The 19,784-nt window shown below is 40.5% G+C and overlaps 1 protein-coding gene across 1 annotated transcript in view; it reads right to left on the bottom strand.

The window, feature by feature from the left end:
• Positions 1-18,000, bottom strand: part of kdrl (kinase insert domain receptor like) — a 45,926-nt gene extending 27,926 nt beyond the window's left edge. Inside the window, exons 1-11 of the mRNA XM_028588668.1 lie at positions 17,454-18,000; positions 9,971-10,061; positions 8,416-8,621; positions 6,749-6,876; positions 5,247-5,406; positions 4,994-5,130; positions 4,734-4,902; positions 4,405-4,531; positions 4,066-4,235; positions 2,716-2,872; positions 816-930 (exon numbers count right to left, since the gene is read on the bottom strand). Coding sequence (XP_028444469.1) covers positions 816-930; positions 2,716-2,872; positions 4,066-4,235; positions 4,405-4,531; positions 4,734-4,902; positions 4,994-5,130; positions 5,247-5,406; positions 6,749-6,876; positions 8,416-8,621; positions 9,971-10,061; positions 17,454-17,517 — 1,524 coding nt within the window. The 5' untranslated portion in view covers positions 17,518-18,000. The remainder of the gene's footprint in view (positions 1-815; positions 931-2,715; positions 2,873-4,065; positions 4,236-4,404; positions 4,532-4,733; positions 4,903-4,993; positions 5,131-5,246; positions 5,407-6,748; positions 6,877-8,415; positions 8,622-9,970; positions 10,062-17,453) is intronic.
• Between the last annotated feature and the right edge of the window lie 1,784 nt (positions 18,001-19,784).

The raw sequence follows: 19,784 nt of genomic DNA, 5'->3' as shown, positions 1-19,784 counted from the left end.
CAAGAGTTTGAACAGCCGAAAAGATTAACTGATGTCAGAATAAAAGATGTTTCTCTGGCAAGGCCCAGGATGAAGCTGCAGCTGCTTCATTTACAGGCCTTCTTCATCTGAAAAAACAGTGAAATGGAGGGTGCATTTCACTCCAGTAGGGGAAATGAACTGTGTCTGTCAGTTATGGGTGCACCATTTCAAAGGACAGGAACAGTCTGGTAGAGATCTTGCTCGTTATAGGAAAGCTTTTATACGAAAACCAATATAGTTATCCAAGTATGTTAGATTTATGTTGCAAATGTACAGTATTTATCAATTTGGCATCTTCCTTTTCAAATGCACCACATCATATGCGGGAAGCCAAGGGATTTCCCCATATTTTCCTGTTTGCTTATTCCAAGAATAAATAAAGCCTTTTTAAGAAAAGCAATGAAAAACAAGACTCACTTCTTCAAAAGGGACTGCTGAGGGCTTTTCCTGGGTTTTGGTCACAAATAAGTCAAAACTAATGCAGACAAAATTAATAATTTTCAGTGATGAGAAGTACAGCATAACTGTCAATAGCAGAAAAATGATGAGGATTTATGGATCTCAGATGTTGCATCTGACTTTTCTACTGAGGTTTCTACTGAAATCTGACCTAGCTATTGGCTATTCTCTACATCTGAAGGCCTCTTCTTGGTCCACTAGGATATAAAACTGTTGAGTTGGTCACTGATATTTATCAACCACATTTTTCATTTCATACTTACAAGTATGCTACAAGTGCATACGTTGTTTAAGAAAACATATGGAAACACTACACATAAAGTTAAACAACATACCTTGTTTTTTCCTTTAACCAGTTCAGATTTGACACTTATGCTCTTAATCCAGTTGTGAGAGTATTTTCTCCTGTCATCAATGTTGACCAGGATTGGCTTAGTGTTTGCAATGCAACTGCAGGACAGAAAAAAATGGATAAGACTATTTAGCCATGCTGTCAGTAACTGTCAGTATTAAACAATAAAACACAGTATAAGAAATCCGACTTCCATGTTGTTTTAATTGGGAATCTATCCTATTGTAAAAACCCTAATTCTGAAAGGTTGAGGGTATTTTAAAAGACCACTGAGACTGATCAGACATAAACCAGGTCTAGACTAGCTTGTCTGGGTTATAAAACCAAGAAAAAGCATTGATTTGACCCCCACCCCCAAACCCTTCACCGCCCGTGGTGGGGAACAATCATCCTGATGAGAGGAGAGCAGAGGAGGAAACCGCAACAGCGACAGGAAGGGCTGTGCTATGCGTCACCTCGTACAGGAAACCCTCCCCAACCACACGTTCTGGCCAGAGGAGATAAGGTTGATCCTAAGACCTTGGCAGTCAACAAGGGTCAGCTGATAACTTCTCAACATTGTGATAAAGACACCCCCATATTTCTGCCCCTCTACACTATCAGCCTTATTCCACATCCAACATAGCAAGCTACCCTCATGTCTAAACCCTCCTCACATGCAGCAATTCCCCTCCTCTCTAAACTCACAAAGATTTAGATGAGATATGATCTTGAAGGGCTACATGTTGGATTTACAGTGACAGGTTCTTTGCAGGGTCAGGGCTGTATAAAACAAACATTTTGCACAATTGGCCTCCCACCAGGCTATAGCTGTTCCTTTGTCTCATTAGCTGCCTGCCACTGTTCCTAGTGCCAGTCTTGATTATCTTTAGGCCTGCAGAAAGAGATGCTCTGACCCAACTAACGCTCTGCTGTTATTTATCATAAAGTACAATTGGGTTTTTGAGATATAAAAAAAAAAAATGGAGGCACTGGTGGATTAACACCATCGAACATGTAACATAATTTTTTCGTATTTTTTGTGTGCAGTGGTCCGTAATGTTGTTTTTGTGAATGGTGTTGAGGCCTGATAACCCAAGGGCAATGGCCCATTGTTTTCTCACAACTCACAGGTCTCCTGCTGTCACTGAAAAGCCAGGTCACAGGGAATGTTCATCTTGTTTGTGGGTTCACTACCAGTCTGGTATTCATGCACAGCCACTCATACACTCAGTTCTTTTCAGCTGTGTAACAGCTCTGGGAATCTGAGATTGATTTATCTCCCCAGTGTTTCCCCGTCAGCCTACAGAACCACTGACCACAAAGAGAGGGCAGTTCTCCAGGGCTGCGATTATTTGATTAATGCGTCATATTTTGGGCCTGAATATATTCAGTTAATGCAGATCTTTTATATAGTGGGATCCCAGGCTAGTCTGGTGGCTCTGGACCCTACACTTATCTACTGTTAAGTCTGTGATGCTGTTTACTAACAACTCCAGTATCGTGGTGGTACTTAAGTTTTTGTCCTTCAACACAGCTGTGAAATTTGTGCAAAATGCTTTTGTTCAGCCCGAAAGATAATAAACATACAAAATGCGTAAACAGGTTTTTAGACAAAGAGAAATCAAATAATCAGATATTTTAATCTCCTGTAAACTGGCAGCTAAATCTTAACATACAGTACACAACAGGTAACTAAGTGAAACGCCACACTCAATCCAGGAGCACTATATGGTAACTAGTGGCATGTAGATGATCTTTAATCAGATTATGTTGGGTATTCAAAATCAGGAAAACTTTCCCTTTGATATGCTTTTAATTCTTCAAGATTGGAGGAAGTAACAGAACATCTAGTTTAAACATTTCAATTCTACATGCTGGAACATAGCAAGATGGTGACTCACTCAATAAGCTTAGGGTCTGAATGACACGGTTGCCAGAGCCAAGTGATGTTTGGCAAGGGCACCCCGTAAGCATTGCAGGTTAGCTGATACTGTTTGCCAAACATGTAGGGCTGCACGTCAACAGAGGCAAGCTCTGCCTCTGAAATGGTTGGCTTTACTGTGAGAGAGAAGTGCACAAAAAAAACATATAAGTACACAGACACACAAGAGAGAGATAACGACAACAGGTTAGATGAACCATCCACCATCCCAGCCCAGCCCAGCCCAGCCCACTGTGGAATCTCATAATGTCTTTATAATGAGGGCCGACAGTCATGATGAATAGCCATGAAAAAGGTGCCATTGACACCAGTTGTACTTTAGACACTGTGTAAGAGAAGAATGGCAGGATGATTGGATAGCTCGGGGCTGTAGGTGAAAGAATGACCCCTCTGTGGCCCATGCCCAGGTCACTGAATCAACCATGTGCGCTGCAATCAACAGCAGACACCACACACAGTGACAGAGCTTGGCAAACAACAAAACTTGCATCCTGCCACACATTCATCAGCACATTTATTATCATTCGACAGCTCTAAACAAGTGATGAACAAAGTTTGAAATAGTTTGATAATTGATACCAGGAATCTCTCTTCACTTCCGTGTCCTTCCAATAAATTAATGTTTTGCGAAGCGGGACAGTCAAGGACCATAAATTAAGTTTATACAAGCCAGAGGGGGCTGACTTTTTTAATTTTTTGGCAAGCTATTGGGATTCCTAAATAATCTTTAAAGAATGCAATGAAAATAGCTTTGGCCCCCATGTCATGCTTGAAATAAAACTGACACACACTTCTCTGTTCTCAGGCAGACTTCATTCGAATTTTACATGCTAAAACATTTATAACCTCTTGTGTTAACAGTTATCAGTAGCCTTTACAAAGTTATCAAAACAATAAATTACATGCTCAGTTCTTCTTTTTCTCAAGCTGTATACATATTGTATGGAACATGTTGTTTATATGTGCTGTACTGTATATACACATGGTGAGGATGCAAATAAATGCTGGGGACTAGGGGGGGTCTGGAGCGGCTGTAGTCTGTGTGCAGAATAGAGCCCAGGCCATTTACACACTGCGCCAAGCCCCTTCAAAAGAGCCCCAATAATCAACAACAGCTGCCCCTGCTACGTCAATCCAGCCCTGGAATCAACAAGCCCCCAAATTCCTCTCATACTAGAGCAGCTACCTGCCGTCCAGTGAACTGCAGTGAAAGCAGCTACAGTGCTGGGGCAGCCTCAGTCCACAGCCAAGGCACTGCTTCATTTCCTTGGGATCAGCAGTCATTATCAAGTTTATGGCAACAGCTTACCATGGACTACCAGTGTGTAGCTCAGATTCCTGGACAAGCCCTTCACTTGGTTGCCCAGGTTTATGGTGAATACCCCAGCATGCTTCTGCTCCACATCAGTGATGATCAAGTTAAAACCAGACATCTTGTAACAGGTGGAATTCTTGTTGATAGGGACCCCATCCTTATACCTAAAAGTTGGAGGCATGGAAAGGTTTTTAAACCATGGATAAAGAATAACAATCAATGAAAAGAAGTAAATGGAAAGTTGACTCATAAAGTTATAATTCAGGATTTTCCACAGCATATTATGTAGGTGCTCCTACTCTTTATACATAATCAGCAGTTTTTATTACTTACCATGCTACCATGTCAGGGGGTGGCAGAGCGTTGACCTTGGGCTCAAATACAAGCTTTTTTCTACCTTCTTTGACATTCACCGTACTAGGCCGCTCATACTTATAGGAGACATTGAGGAACGGATGCTCTGGAACAAAAGATTAATGACAGATATTGGAATCCGTCCGAAAGCAAAGTTATCATCATATTGTCATAGAATCGCCACAGTCGCACAATAATTGAGATGCTAAAATACTTTAGTTGTGTGGTAATCTTGTAGTAGTTAATACTTTGTAATGAACTTCAGAGTTCATTACAAAGAATTTTTAATCCATCCAAAGCATATTTACCATAGACAAGGACTTTTGCTGAGACATTCTTGTATATTGTGGGTTGAAGCTCAGCTTTGCAGCGGTACACCCCCTTATCCTCCATGGTAATGTTTGGCAAGATTAAAGCCTTGCTCATCACAAGAACCTGAGCAGGGCGGACTTCAGTCTTGTTCGTATAAACATTTTCCTGAAGACAAAGGAAGTACCATAAACTCCACCTGCAATGGTTCCTTTTACATACAGTAGTACAGTGTCAAAAGTAAAACCTGAATTCTTACTCTCTTTTTTGGAATATCCCATGTGAAGTTGATTCTTCCATTATAGGTGGTCTCGCCAGTACAGTTGAGCATTAAGGTGTCTCCAACCAACACTTTGACACGGTCTGGGGTGATCTTCACATTTTTAAGAACATCAGCTGTAAAATGTAGACAATATATATATAAAGACTGTGAAATGCTCAAAAAACAGAGTAATCGACACAAATTTATATTTTTCAATAAGCAAGTTGGGCCAGCAAGACAACAGACTCACTCAGTCTTTTAGGGATGTATCGTGACTGGAACTCACGACCGTTGACCATGGTGGTACAGATGAGCATACTATAGTCAGTGGCGAGATTGTAGGGAATCTTGAATCCGACCATCGGATCCCATACCATTTCCTTTTTAACCTTCTCTGATAATGGTGGGAGCTGCAATCAAGAGAGTAGAGCAGAGAAGGTTTTGTCAATACCGTAGATATTTGGTGACATTAAATGACATTAAATGATGTTCAATAAAGATCACTGAGCCAGACAGACTGAAGTGTAATGCACTCAACTTCATTTAACATGTAACTCATGGTCTACTGGGCTCAGCTGGGGACAGACCAACATTGGTTAGAGTGAAGGCCTAATTAGTTTTTATTTTTTCATGGAGTGTAACCTCTGTAATCATTTATGCATTAGAGCACAAAATACTGTGGACTCGGAACAGGATGTGTACGTGCCTGCTGCAGTTTGTTCTCTTGCCAGAGGTTGGGCTGGGAGAGGAGGCAAGGGAAGGAAAGGGAGCAGGAAGGAAGAGTGCCATTGGTTTTACCAACAGCAGGAAGGTCACACAACCACTATCTGTGCCACCTGAGTCAGATGTGAATGTCCATGGTAGGCACTATGTCACATGGTTGTATATCAGTAACAAAAATCACGGTATGGCATGGTAATTTTTAAAAGATGGCTTTCATGCTAGCTACAATCAGTTGACAGAAAGATGAAAAGCATTGTGCGAACCATATCACTGAGGGAGCTCTCCTCCACTGACAGCTTTACTTTAGCTGCATTCTGTAATCATATGAATTCTCATGATAAGTTACCTGTTGTTTTCTGACACAGGGTGTACTGTTTTTTCTACTGCATTTCCGGATGTTTGTAAGAGAAGGGGGGCTAAATTTGTCTATTCTGAGAAAAACACTCTTGGAGCACCTTCCTGATCTTACAGGAAGCAGACAGAATGACTCCCTTCGCTGCCCCTGAGATTCCCTCAGACAAGCCACTGTCCTTCGTCTATTTTTTGTGTGCTAGAGTGATTTAACACACAAAAGGGTGTGAGAAACAGTGAGATGACTTAAGCACAGACATTTTCTTTCTTCCAAAGTAGTAAGGATGCCTGCTGTGGTATTAATAGCAATCTTGCTTTCTCAGATGATGTACTGATACTGAAGATAAGCTTACTATAGGTAACTATGGTAGCCGACTAGCCTTACAGTTAAGCTTAAAGATTCACTGTTCCTTCCACATGTATGTTTAATGTTAATACATGATGCATACATATTGACCATTTATTTCCATCAATTCAACCCAGTTTAATATGCAACTCAGTTGTATACAATATATGTAGTAGGGGATCCCTACTTGGTTTCTCTTCAGCTAAGGGGTCTCTGGCCTAAAAAATGTGTGTATATTGCACATGTATACACTATATACAGTACAAGAAAACAACCTGCAAGTGGAAGTCATGAGCATAAGGTGAGAACTGATCGTCTTTCTGAGGCCTTACCCCTATGAGGTTTACAACAGTATCAGGAGAGGACGTCCGGCAGGGGACCACGAGGCTGGTCTCATGGCTGTATCTGTACAACATTTCAGGTGACAGATATTGGAGCACCACAAATGGTTGCTCGGGATCTGAGAGACAAAAAAGAAGAAGAAAATACCCCCAAAGAGATTTAAAAAACAGGTCGGTCAGAAGTCACATTTTAAAGCAGATGTGGCCCTTTACATTTTGTCTTTTGGGATTACCATGTTTTGTAGCAAATTTACAGCTGTTGTTTTGAAAAAAGAAAACATGAGTTCAGCAGTGCAATTGAATCAGGGCAATGTCTGGGCATCCAACACAGAAATCAAATCTCGGATCAGTTCATTCTAACCAGATAAGGCAGCAGAGCACAGATAGAGCAATCATGCTAGTGGTGTGTTCCTACTGGGCAGCCAGGCATCACACAATTGCTGTGGGAACTTCACGACTACCCAAACAGTCTGCGATTGGTGTGAGGTCAAGCAGTAGTGGTGTGATAAAGGAACTATTATTTGAAAAGTAAGCATGGAAAATGATGTATTAAACAGCTAAGGGGCTTTGAAAAGAGAGCGTTAGACTAAACACAGGCACAGCAGGATGCCTGATAGCCAAGCGAACTGTGAATCACATTCACAGAGCAACAGGGAGAGGGAACAAAGGGTTTCCAGCATTTAGTTTAGTCTAACTATTTTACATCCCTTATTATTTAATGTCTTTACATCAACTGAAACAACAACTAAAAAACAAACACATCTAAGTAAAATGGGCTGAGGCTGACTTAACACTCAAAATTGTCTCTCCTTATGCTGCCCAGCACAATCTCCATTTCAATGATACTGTAACTGTAACTGGTGCCATGTGACACTTACAGTAGCCAGAGCAGGAAATCACAGTCAATGACCAGGGCTTCCCGTGCAATCACGTTCACCCTTCCAACTCCAGGAGAAACCAAAGCACCAAAGAAACCACTTCCTCTCTCTGTCTCTCTCTCTCTCTCTCTCTGAGAAGGAAAGCTGTGGGACTTGAATCTGAATGCATGTAGATTACAGTAAAGTCAGCTTCCTGTATGTAAGGGCTAACTGTAGTCATACATACAAATTCAGTTTCTTTCTTTCTTTGAGACTTTCTTCACATTTTCAACTTCTTTCTTTCACTTTTTCTTGTGTTCTCCCTAATTCAGTATTTTCTTTTTGCTGAAGTGGGTGTTTTCCAGATCTCTTATCTTGCGGAAAATATCAGATTGCTCATTAACCATTTCATTGTGTTCATTACGTGCCACTGTTTGTGGGCTCAGTTCAACACCAGAACCCTACACTGGCGTCAGCAGATGACAATCACCCTGTGAAAACCTCTCTTTTATCAGGAGTCTTCACTTACACAAAAACAGTTAAATCCTGGATGGAAGAAAAACAACTCAAGTCAAAAAGAAAGAACTCTTATCTTTGTTTTAGTTTATAGACCAATTCTTTGTATTTCTAAACATTACATTCAATTTTTCTCATGGTGGCAAATTACTTACACTCTGGACTGGAGGGGAAAATGTCAGTGTCGTAAATCTATCAGAGACTGCACAGGTCACTGGTTCATTGACTGCATTTGATAAATACGAGCTATAATCTGAACTGGTCAGAGTGTTTTTCAGGTCTCACCTTTGACATACACGTAGGTCGAGGTTATGTGGTCTGAACCATCTTTGGAGTATTTACAGCTGTACCTTCCTGTGTCATTGGCAATCAAGTTTGTGACTGTCAGTTTGCTGCAGTGACGTCTGGAATCACACTGCTCCACCTTCACCCCCTCTGATGAGGTCAACCGATTGGGATCAGCAAGTGTCCAGTGCAGCAGGCCATGACCTCTGACAGAAGATGGAGAAGGATAGAATTAATGAACAAGAGGAAAATATTGCTTAGTCAACTTACTGTTTGATGACTGAGGCTACTCTGGATAAAAGAAAATGTATAAACAATACTATACTATATATACTATATATGTATATATCTTCTCCTTAAACAAAGCCCTGGATCCAAAACTTCTATTTCGGATCTATTTTAAGGAAAAGTGTCACAGCTGGCAATTAATTCAGCTATTTAGTTTAGGATGCCAGCGGCTGCCTCTCCCCTTGGGACTTTTTGACTTGATGTTCATTTTAAGTTTATCTTAAAATTAACGAGAAAATGAATGAGTTAATCTTGAGTCCAGTAACTTGAACTTTCACATGGGAACATGCTTCTCCTGAACGATGTGGTCAGCTAACACATTCTTTCCACACGAATCCATTTAAAAACTCTCATTAAAGAGATCCCAGAGGAGCATCAAACATGTCTTGCATACCACTGTCTTTGCCTGCAGAATTTTGGGTCAAGCAACCTCTAGCTCTTATCCAGTGACAGAAAGCAAGACAGTACTGTATGGCCAAGGCGTCTTAGCATATGTCCTTGTAGGGAAGCATTACATTAGATAGAAAAGAGTTACTAAACATTCCTTGCAGGCCTACAAAATGATGCAAGGCTCTCTAAATTTATAACAAATGTGAATGCAGCACACTTGGGTCCCAGGATCCCTAAAGGAAATTGCAAAAGATTGATAAATGTGGACCACCACTGGTTCCTGTCAAGGACTGTCCCAGCTTCTTCGTAGCCAGCAAGTGTCCCCAGGCCCAGGCATGTCCCGTTTATTTTCCCCCTCGCCTTTCTGTCATGTATTCAGACCAGAGTCTAAACTCTATGGCTGCAGTCACACTTTAGAAACAGACTGAAGTAATAGAGTAGTCTTACTCCATGCAGAAAAAGGTCGCTGTGAGTGTTATACTATTATATATTATATTATTGGATTTTGTTACTGATTCATTAACATGTAAGGAGCATTTTAATGTTGGGTAGTTTAATCTGTAACAACGCATAAAATTTTGTAAGTTCATCAAGTGTTGTACAGTATGATTTTGTATAACTACTAACTATAGCTGTCAAATAAATGTAACGGAGTAAAGTATTTTCCCCTGAAATGTTGTGAAGCAGAAGTATAAAGTGGCATGAAATGGAAATACTCAAGTAAAGTAAAAAAACAAACTTTTGCAAAAATTTGAGTAGTACACAAATACAATATATATTCCACTATTGGCTAAATGTTACATTTAATACTGATTGTATTTAAATTAAATGTTGTTTCGGTTCACTTGGCATTGACACAAATAGGTATGGTGCATACCTGCATATGAGGTTTAACAAATCGTCCTTAGAAAGAATGAGGGGATTGCCAGGGGGCAGAATCTTAGGCGTGTGCTCTCTCTCCAAATGTCCTGTTGAACACACACACACAAACACACACACACACACACACACACACACACACACACACACACACACACACACACATTGACCACTTAGTGAGAAAGGCCAACAAACCTGCTAATTTACAGCACCTTATTAATGTTCATATTTCACTGTCACACCAAACAACAAAATGAAAACCGTGGTAGAAAATGTCCATGAATCACTTCAGCACTGTGCACGACTGTGCTGAGAAGGCAGGTTGTTGAATGAATAGTGTTCTGGGTTGAATAGAAAGAAAGAATGAAAGAGGGAAGCTGGAATAGAGGAAGGGAATGATATGAGGAGCAACGGAGTCACAGAGAACAGAGGCAGATGCTGATGAGTGTCTTTTCATTTCATCTAAATCAACTGCTCAACCTCCGTTAGCGGGTCCTCCCTTCCTCTCTTTTAGGAACAAGTTTTTTTCCCATTTATCATCGACCTTGCACTCTAAGTGCTATTATTACATTATCACAAGGGAAAATCTGAGGTTGAGATGTTTGACTCAAAGGTGGCCTCTAGCCAGCTGTATCTGTTGAGAGGTCCCTCTAACAGTGATCAACATAGGATACACTGTGATTCTCACAGCTGTCCAGGAGGTGTCCCAGTCCCAGATGTGATTTCCTTCTTTTCACTGAGCTCCCTGAACTTGTCATTGTGGTCAGAAAACAAGTTTATTACAGTTTTTGACAATTGCTCACACACTGAAATCAAAAGTATTACACAATTATCAAAACCTTACACTCAAGGAGCAAAACACTGGCCCAGTTGTGCACCACTATAAGCACAATGTCAGCTTCACACTTTTTGCAAAAAAATACACAGTGATTTGCAAAACACTAAACACACTTGTATTCATTAGACACAGAAGTATATCATGATGTCACTCCCTTGCAATTCCAAAGCACTGACCACACTGTGAAACACAGCCATCATGTGCGTAAACACATGATGGCTTAATTGTAGACACACCAATCAGGTTTAAGCACTATAAAAATGCAGCAGGTAAGTTCACCTGCCTTCAACCAAAATGAAAGGAGTCAGAAGAAGAGGGAGGGTGAAAGGGGGAATCCACAGAGGAGGAGAAGGAGGTAGAGGAAGAGGTACCCCTCATTCAGGCCATGGAGGACGCCTGTGAACAGGTTGACTTGCAGCTGTGCAAGGATGGATTCAACATTCAAGACGGTTCTTCCCACATTGTCTTGCCAATGAGGATATCGCCTGTGATGTTGATGAAATTCTCTGGCCAGATCCAGCTAGGCGAAGAGATTTTCTGTAATTGTAACCTGTACTGGATACAGTATTTTATGTCTGTCTGTTGTTCGCTGAGCTAACATTGTTATGCACACTACTGTAGTAGCTGTTTGAAAACTAGGACATTTGTTGTGATTCTCCATGTTGACTGATTTGGGTATATGGAGAGAAATAAATTATATTTTCCTCAGTCTGCAGCATTGGTCTTGTGTAGTTTTTGGTGAATAAATGTATATTTGCACTTTCACAAAAAAACACTTTCAAAAAACTGAAAGTCTACCCTCCAAATGTGACGATCTTTGGGGAAATCTTTATTTGTAGCACATAATCGCGAAAGACAATGGAGCTAAACAACAGGGTACTGCCAGGCTGACACATGATGGATACACATGTACTGTATATGCACACACACGGAACACACACATGGAAAACAACACACATACACAAGTACACCTGCATTTCCAAATGCAAACACATACACAGAAAAACACACACACACACACACACACACACACACACACACACACACACACACACACACACACACACACACACATACACATACACACACACACGTGTTACTAGTATTTGTCTATTATTCAGAACAGCTGTTGTGCTATCATGAGCTGACAGTACCAGTGTTGGCAGTGGCACTCGACTCGACTTCCTCGCAAAATATTAGAACCTCATTGTTTTATTGTCCAAGGTTATGCATGGGGAAAGGATGTGGCTCTTATTCTTTCATGCTGTGATACCACACGCTTTCAGCTGTATATTAGATTAATAAAAATCTATGTTCCTGACTTTAATAAACAATCCAGAATCTAAATTCACGAGTTACTGTAATAGCTATCTGTTGTTGATTTCTCCTGAAATCACAAATTTCCTTGAGAATGTTTTAATTTCTGTTTTCCTGTCTCACATCTGGAAATCGGCAGTGAGTCATGTAATTGAATTTCTTGAAATGAGAACTTTGCAAATAATGAATCAAACTGACTTTGACCCCTGGGGCCTGTTAAATACAAATTGCTAAATAAAAAGCACAATATATCATGTGCTGTATGCAGCACAAATTTCTGCATGTTCTTTGACTTATGTTGTGATACAAAAGCAACACATGTAAGAATGATGGCATCTACTTGCACACTAACACCAATAAAAACAACTGAAAACATCTTCCTGACCTTGAAACAGGCAGCTCATCTCTAAAAACTTGCCAATGTTTCGCCTATTCTCCTCAGTAACATACTACAGATGGATGAATCAGCAGGGGCTCCCAGCAGCCCACTGAAAGAGAAAAAACATCCCGCCGTCGTCGCTCTACCCCCACACCGTCAAAACTCCCACCTGCCCTGGTGCCTGCCCAACGCTGACCTCAGCAAGCGTCCCGACACCCCTAACCCCCCGTAACAGCTGTATGCTGCATTCCTCCAGCAGAGCGCCTGAAAAATGCCAGAAATTGTGCTTACTGTGTTGGTTCAAAGAGCTCTGAAGCTGGTTCTCATTAAAAGTCATTAAGAAGAAGACAGCGATGGAACAAACAAGAGTGAAGGAGGGAGACTGAGTGACTTTGGATTCAGTTTCAACTGATTATGGGGTTTTGAGTCAGTCACATTGCAGCAAACTGATTATTGACACGGGTCCGAGTTAACTAAGATTAGACCAGGATCACATTTGTATGTCATTGTCCTCACTTGGCATTGATGACGGGAAGTGGCACAGGACACAGTGTTTGGAAAACATATGTGGTAGGTTCACTACCGGTAAGGAAATAAAGACTGTAGAATTCCAGGATCTGCGCTACACTGTTCAGAAATGTTTGTGGCCCAGAAAATGCCATTTAAATATTTAGTCTGAAAGAACAGCCAAACAATGACAAAACTGAAAGAGTTTTTCAATTAACCTAAGACAGAGGTTCAGCAGTGCAACCAAAATTGTTGACTACCCTAACTGCTTAAATTTATATATATAATCAGAAAAATAACATGAATTTGGTCTATTATTGATGTAATATAGCAACAAGATTTATTTAGAGAACCATGGTAAGATGAACTGAGAGGATCCCCCAAAAGTAAGGTGCTCTTGTTAGCTATTACATTATTATTATTATTTGTATACGTACTGCACAAAGTTAACATATTACAACAATTTTACAGAATTGAAAGTTGAGCATACAACAAACTAATATGTGAACAACAATAAAGAATCTTAGAGCAAATGCGAGAAGAAAGGACGTTATGGAATAACTATGGCAAAGTACGCTTTTGCAGTATGCCCGCCAGTAGCTCATGCATGATGTTGCGTAATAAAAAACACTTTTACTGTATGAGATGAGTACTGTGACTGAATTAGACGGGAAACCACAAGTCACACACATCCCTTCAAGTGCGGGAAATAATGTGCGGAACTCCCTTTTATTAGTAAGCTTCATCTTCCCGTACTTCCCGTGCCATCATGAAACAACGCAACTGTCTTGAGAGTCAATCTTTTTTTGGTGTGTTCAAGGCAAAAGTAACAATACGGCATGATGATTCCCTTGTTTAACCTTGCCAAATGAATCCTTGTACTTCTGTAACAACAAAAGACATAGAAATGGTGGAGAGTGAATTACAGTTTAACAAAGGAGTGCAGGGTCACTCTTGGTGAGTCATCTTGGCTGTTATGTGACCATGGCGTCAAGAGCCAAACAGTAGCACCAATCTGCTGTGGCCACTGAGATGAGCTTCCTGTCCTCTAGTGGAAATGGATAGCACAACATCCGTTTAGCCTGTTGATGGTCAAATCATTATAGTAATTGGAAACCAATGCAACACACTACACATGAACTTGTTTTCAAATTATCTCTGAAAGATTAAAGTTACTATTATTATTTCAAATGGGGATACGCTACTACTCCGTTGGTTGCTGTGAGATGCCAGTGATGTTTTAATGATAAATTGCCTTCAGGTTGAATTTTTCAAGACAAACTAAAAATTACAACACAAAGTTGAAACCTTGACAACACTTGAAACCACCTGCCAAAATATGGAGTAGCTACAACTGCTCTGGCTGTGTTACATTGTCAGTGTGCCCTGAAGTATTTTCTCTCTCACACAGTCCTTCTAAAACCCCTCCACTTTGCCAACTGCAAGGTTAAGACAACAGTTAGGGAGAGTGCTTTTTTTATTAGCCGTATATTAGCCATTAGAGATTTGGAGGCAAAAATGCCCCAGACTCCTCTTAAAAAAGAAAAAATAAAGGAACATCTGGCCATGATGGGTGGCCATTCTAGGTTATATAAAGTTGAGTAGAGCCAACAAACAGGAATCGCCTGCATGAAAGTCCTAAATGGTAAACCCATAGGATTCCTGTTCCATAACGTATGATTAAGACTAGTAGGCAGACAGAAGCTCCTTGAAATTGAAATCTCATGCAGAATTCAAAGAAAATATATTGCTGGCTCAGGATGGATATGCCTAGTATGGACCAGATGCTGCAATCATGCAATAAGAACGGCTACACAAAGCAATTTGTTAAGTTATATCCCTGTGTAAGGGAATGGCTTTATCTGCTCTGTTTGTAAATCTCCCAATCCAGGTGAGTGTGTGTGTATGGACCCAGACGTTCCCTAAGTGAGCAATGAGCCCCCACTGCACTCGGATGACCTCTCGTCACTCCCATTTTCTACTCTATCTCAAGTGTGCAAGCAGGAAAGAAAAAATGACTCCAAAACAAATTAGACACAACATCAACACTCGGCTTTAAAACACTGTCCTTATTGTAGACATGAGTGAAGAAAAAGGAATTTTATGACAAAAAAAATAACAAGGCAGCTTCCAGTTTCAAATTCAATCATCCATTCAATCATATTTCTTTCAATCATCACTTTGCTTCACTTGTTTTTCCAGAATTTGGCATGTGTCCTAAAACACCACTGAATAAAACCATGTTACAGTAGTCTACACATATAACTTGTTCCTTGGACAAATTCACCTGTACAGCACAAGGATTGGTTGTAGTAAACTACAGCCCAAAATCTATGAAACTAGTACACACAGTTCACTGAATCAATATTATTGCATCAATAATCTATGCAGAAGGCTTAAGGACTTTGACCATAACACAGACCGACTGAAATAAATCAGAAATGCAAACATCATGTTGCAGAGAGCTACAAAAAGGTTCTCTGCCTCAGTCTGAGCCGTTATGCTTACTTTAAATTGGTGTCAAAAGGTCACGAAGCAACACACTTGATCTGTGCTCACTTTTCAATAAGAAGCAAGTGAAATATTAACAAAATAGCAAATAGGTCAGGCGATTTTTCAGACAGTTTTTAGCCCCCCCTCCCCCCATTTACTGATATAACGGTAAAAAAGAAAGGTTGAGTGAAATAGAAGACTGTTAAAATGTATGTCAGTAGAACAATCAGTTTAATAATTAATATTATTAAACTGCACCATCAGTGATAGGGTGCATCATGCATCTTCCATTTTGGTGGTTAAGCATGAATTTGTTGTTTTTGTACAGCTCTGTGCTTGAATAGAAAGAAGTTGATGCACCATCAATAACTGATGGCTCTACCAGTCAGTGGCTCCTCTGCAGAAACAATACCCCTCCCTTCCTCCCCGCCATTGTCTTGTGGATGCAGTTTGACATAGCTCAATACAAGCACAAGGAACTCCGGGAAGAAATCTTTACTCAGGTAGCGTGTCACATCTCCATGACCTTTACTAGCCAGAACAATTCCAGGCTGCCTCTTGCCCTACGTCCGCTTCCTCCTTGTGTCTTTCCCACGCTTTGTGTGTGGACAGTGAAGGAAATCTACTTAAAAACATAGTAGACAAAGCTTTATAGGCTAAAAGTGTGTATGAGTGTGTGTGTGATAGGGGGTCGGGGGGACATGAACAGTATTTCCTTTGTTTGGATAGGCTGTTTATTTGGGAATGGTGAGGAAGGCTTAGTGTGTATCTCAGTGGCACACTAGACCTAAGGTGGAGGAACATCCACCTTTTACTGTATACTCTATCGGGTTTCTGTGGAGTGACACTGAGACAATGAAGCTGATTGTACTGTCTGAAGAAACATGCATTCTCTTCCCAAAATGTTTAATCCTGTTCACTCATAACAATTGCTGGATAAACGTTTTTCATAATATTTAACAAAAGGCTGACTTGCAATATCTTCATATCTGAGAAACAAATTCAAATCAAACAAATCCAAATGTCATCCATAAAATCAGTCTGACAATTAAAATATAAAGTCTACTTATCTATCACAGTTACCTATCATATAGTGTCAGCACATTTTTATTAATGTTAATAATCAACCATTAACAATGGGACAAGACTACCTCTAGCGGCTTGTGTGAGAACTGCAGGTCCAATGACAGCCCGAATCTGTTGACATAGAATTATCCTAAAACATGCAAAGTGAATATTCTACTGAAACAACTATAAACAATAAAACGCATTTAAGCGTGGAGGTTGTCGAGATGACTAGGTAAGATTCATGTAAATTGTTGCGCCCAACACTGTTGAAATTTACAGCTATATTTCGATTTCTTTGCGGGAACACCGACTGAACTTTCCGTGATGCTTGCACAGAGATCAACTGCGCAACTGGGTTATAGGTTGCCAGGTTGAGGTGACAAACGGGTTGAACATTATATATGGTGTGTGGATTGTGTGAATAGAATGCGTTTCATACAAGATCTGGAAACTGGTCTACATTAGACAAACATATTGGTCCGATTATTTATAAAAGAGTTTGGGCCGTGCAAATTACGGTAGTTTCCCGTGAAAAATAACAAACCAGGAGGGGTACGGGAGATAGGGCTAAAAAAACGGGAGAAACCCGGGAAAAACGGGAGTGTTGGCAGGTATGCTCTTGGTAACAGCTCAATTAGACACAGTAAGAATTAGATCATTATTATTACAGACGAATACAAGGACGCCAATCTCTGTAGCCTACTTATCCCTCTAATATAATAACTGACAGCCGATTGTGTTCACTATCTGTATAACAATATGCATTCAGCCATTCATTAAAACGAATCAAACAGTACGATGTTAAAACTCTGTTCTTTCATGCATAAAACTCTACTACGCGTAAATAACTGATCAGTATCAGCATGAATGACTTCTTACCATTTGTGAGTGATGAACCACACAAGATGACAACGACCAATCTGAAGCAGTCGGATGAGACCATCCTGCCAGCTCTTCACCGGAATCCAAACCGTGCGTTATAAATAAAGTAATACGAGTCCTTGGCAGAGGCTTAGAGTTCCGAGTGACTTACAAAAGTTGCTTCTCAAAGCGAGTCAATCAAAGAGTCCTTTTTTTAAAAAAAAAAATCCGTGTTGTAAATCCCCCCAAAAAACTCAGGTGTACATGCAGAAAGCGGCCGTGATTCTCCCGTATCCCATGACGCGTTTCGCAGGGGAGCTCTCCAGCGCAGCTGGGGGAGTCCAACTCCCGACCCGGCAAAGAGGAGACGGATGTACCGCTGTATCCTCGGGGCAGGTGCTCTCGAACAACAAAAAGTTAGATGGATTAAATTCAATGGTTGGTGAAAAATAAAAGTTAAGTGAGTGGTATATATCAGCTTCTAACTGGTGTCTGGTATATCCCACAAAAGCCAGATCAATCAGCTCCTCTCTTTCATGCGCGCCTTGAACAATATTCTCCTCCCTTTCGCCTCTGTGCAACACTCACAGTCCAAGCGCGAGGCACGTTTTATGGAGACATAGTGGAAGGACGCAACGTCACTTTTTTTGTGGGGGGGACAAACTCCTTTCTGCAGGCTACTGAGGAGGAGATGACTCAATGAGAAATAATGATTATCTATAGTAATCCTGCAACACATTGTGTCAGACCAACATGATGGGTAACTACTAGGAATGGTACAGGGATGTAGTAATACCATTAAACATGATACTATGCAATAGCAAAAATCACAGTCATTATATTTATCCACCCTAAGGGGAACCAAAATGAACCTGAATGGGATTTATCACAGCATTGTTTCAATCATGATTCATATCAACCTTATTGACTTGTGGTTTCTAAATTATGAAGTAGATCATTAAACTACATTTTTTAACTGACCTTTGTGTGTAATGCTGTATTTGATGAAATCAACCTACTGTGTAGGCCTAAATGAGGTTAAAGGTTACAGCAGCAATCTTGTATCACAAGGAAATAGAATAAAACGTAAACAATCATTGTGATATCAGATCGAATCTACCTGTTCATGTGTTTAGAATAAATATTTGCCAGATTTATTTTTAACTTCAGAAACAGGATGTGATGCTTATTATATCAATATAAATAATCCTCTTTTGTCCAGCAGAACCCTGCCGTGTGTGGATGTGCTGCAGACTGTTTTCTTTTATCACCACAACAATTACTCTGCTGCTGTAGGTCACAGTAGCACGCACTGTAAATAAGAACATCCTGCCCTCACCTTTCCGTCCATGTCAGGACTGAACAGCCACCATCTTGGGAAATGGATCTTGAGTGGTGGCATGGGTGAGGCACAGCACAAGTAGTGAAATGTGATGGACACCACTCTTCCATCCCTGTAGGATAACAGTGAAATGTCACATGAAAACGTGGGAAACAGTTTATAACATCCCGGTTGTGGGAGTCCTTTTGCTTTCTGGGATTCAGAGACCAAATAGTCACAGGTCAAGAATGTCCTTTTTTTAATGAAATCACTCAAGGAAATCAAAAAGTAATGTCCATATTTGGGTGGCTAGAACAACGTACACAAAAAAGTTAGCACTCCTGTGCGTGGTTTAATCCCAAAAAGGAGACATTTTAGGCTAATGTGTAGCTACTTTGTTCTAGACGTGGACACTCATTATTACAAATTGGCGGTGAAGCAACATTAAATTCAGCCTTCTCACTTTGTAGACTTGGGAATGAACTCTATATGGCATAAATTGACAAGATGACAACTGGAGTCAAATAGTAATAGTCTCAAGAAAATGTCTACAAGATGGGCTCTCAAGTCTGAATGGTGACACGTGGTAAAGATGATATGCTGACACATCTGAAGAGAAAGATAGCAGCTCACTAAATGCAAAACAAAAGAGGTGAGGTTTGCAAGAAACTGCCTTATCTACTTCAACAATTTTCTTAGCGTGTTTTCACATTTAAGTCCTCATTGAAGGAGACATTCCCACTGGGCCAAGAGGGCAGCAGATAAGTCTCCTGATGAACAATTGCTGGAAGTTGCTAGCTGATAGGGGTGGGTTTAAAGTGTTTTATTTTAGAATCTGGTGTTCAAAAACACACTATGGGGGACTAACTGGTTCTACACACACAGCATGCACTCTTCCTTTAACCCCAACAGGAATGTCCTCTTGGGTAAATGAACCAGTAGAAATAAAGTATTTCTTCAGCAGAGGGGTGAAGGGGGTCGGACTGCCTGCCCTGCTCATCAAATGACTGTATTCAGTCTTGATTCCT

The sequence above is a fragment of the Perca flavescens genome, chromosome 10 (assembly GCF_004354835.1).
Source record: "Perca flavescens isolate YP-PL-M2 chromosome 10, PFLA_1.0, whole genome shotgun sequence".
Taxonomy (NCBI): domain Eukaryota; kingdom Metazoa; phylum Chordata; class Actinopteri; order Perciformes; family Percidae; genus Perca; species Perca flavescens.
Note: the sequence above shows the minus strand (reverse complement) of the source record. Positions and strands in the feature narration are given on the sequence as shown.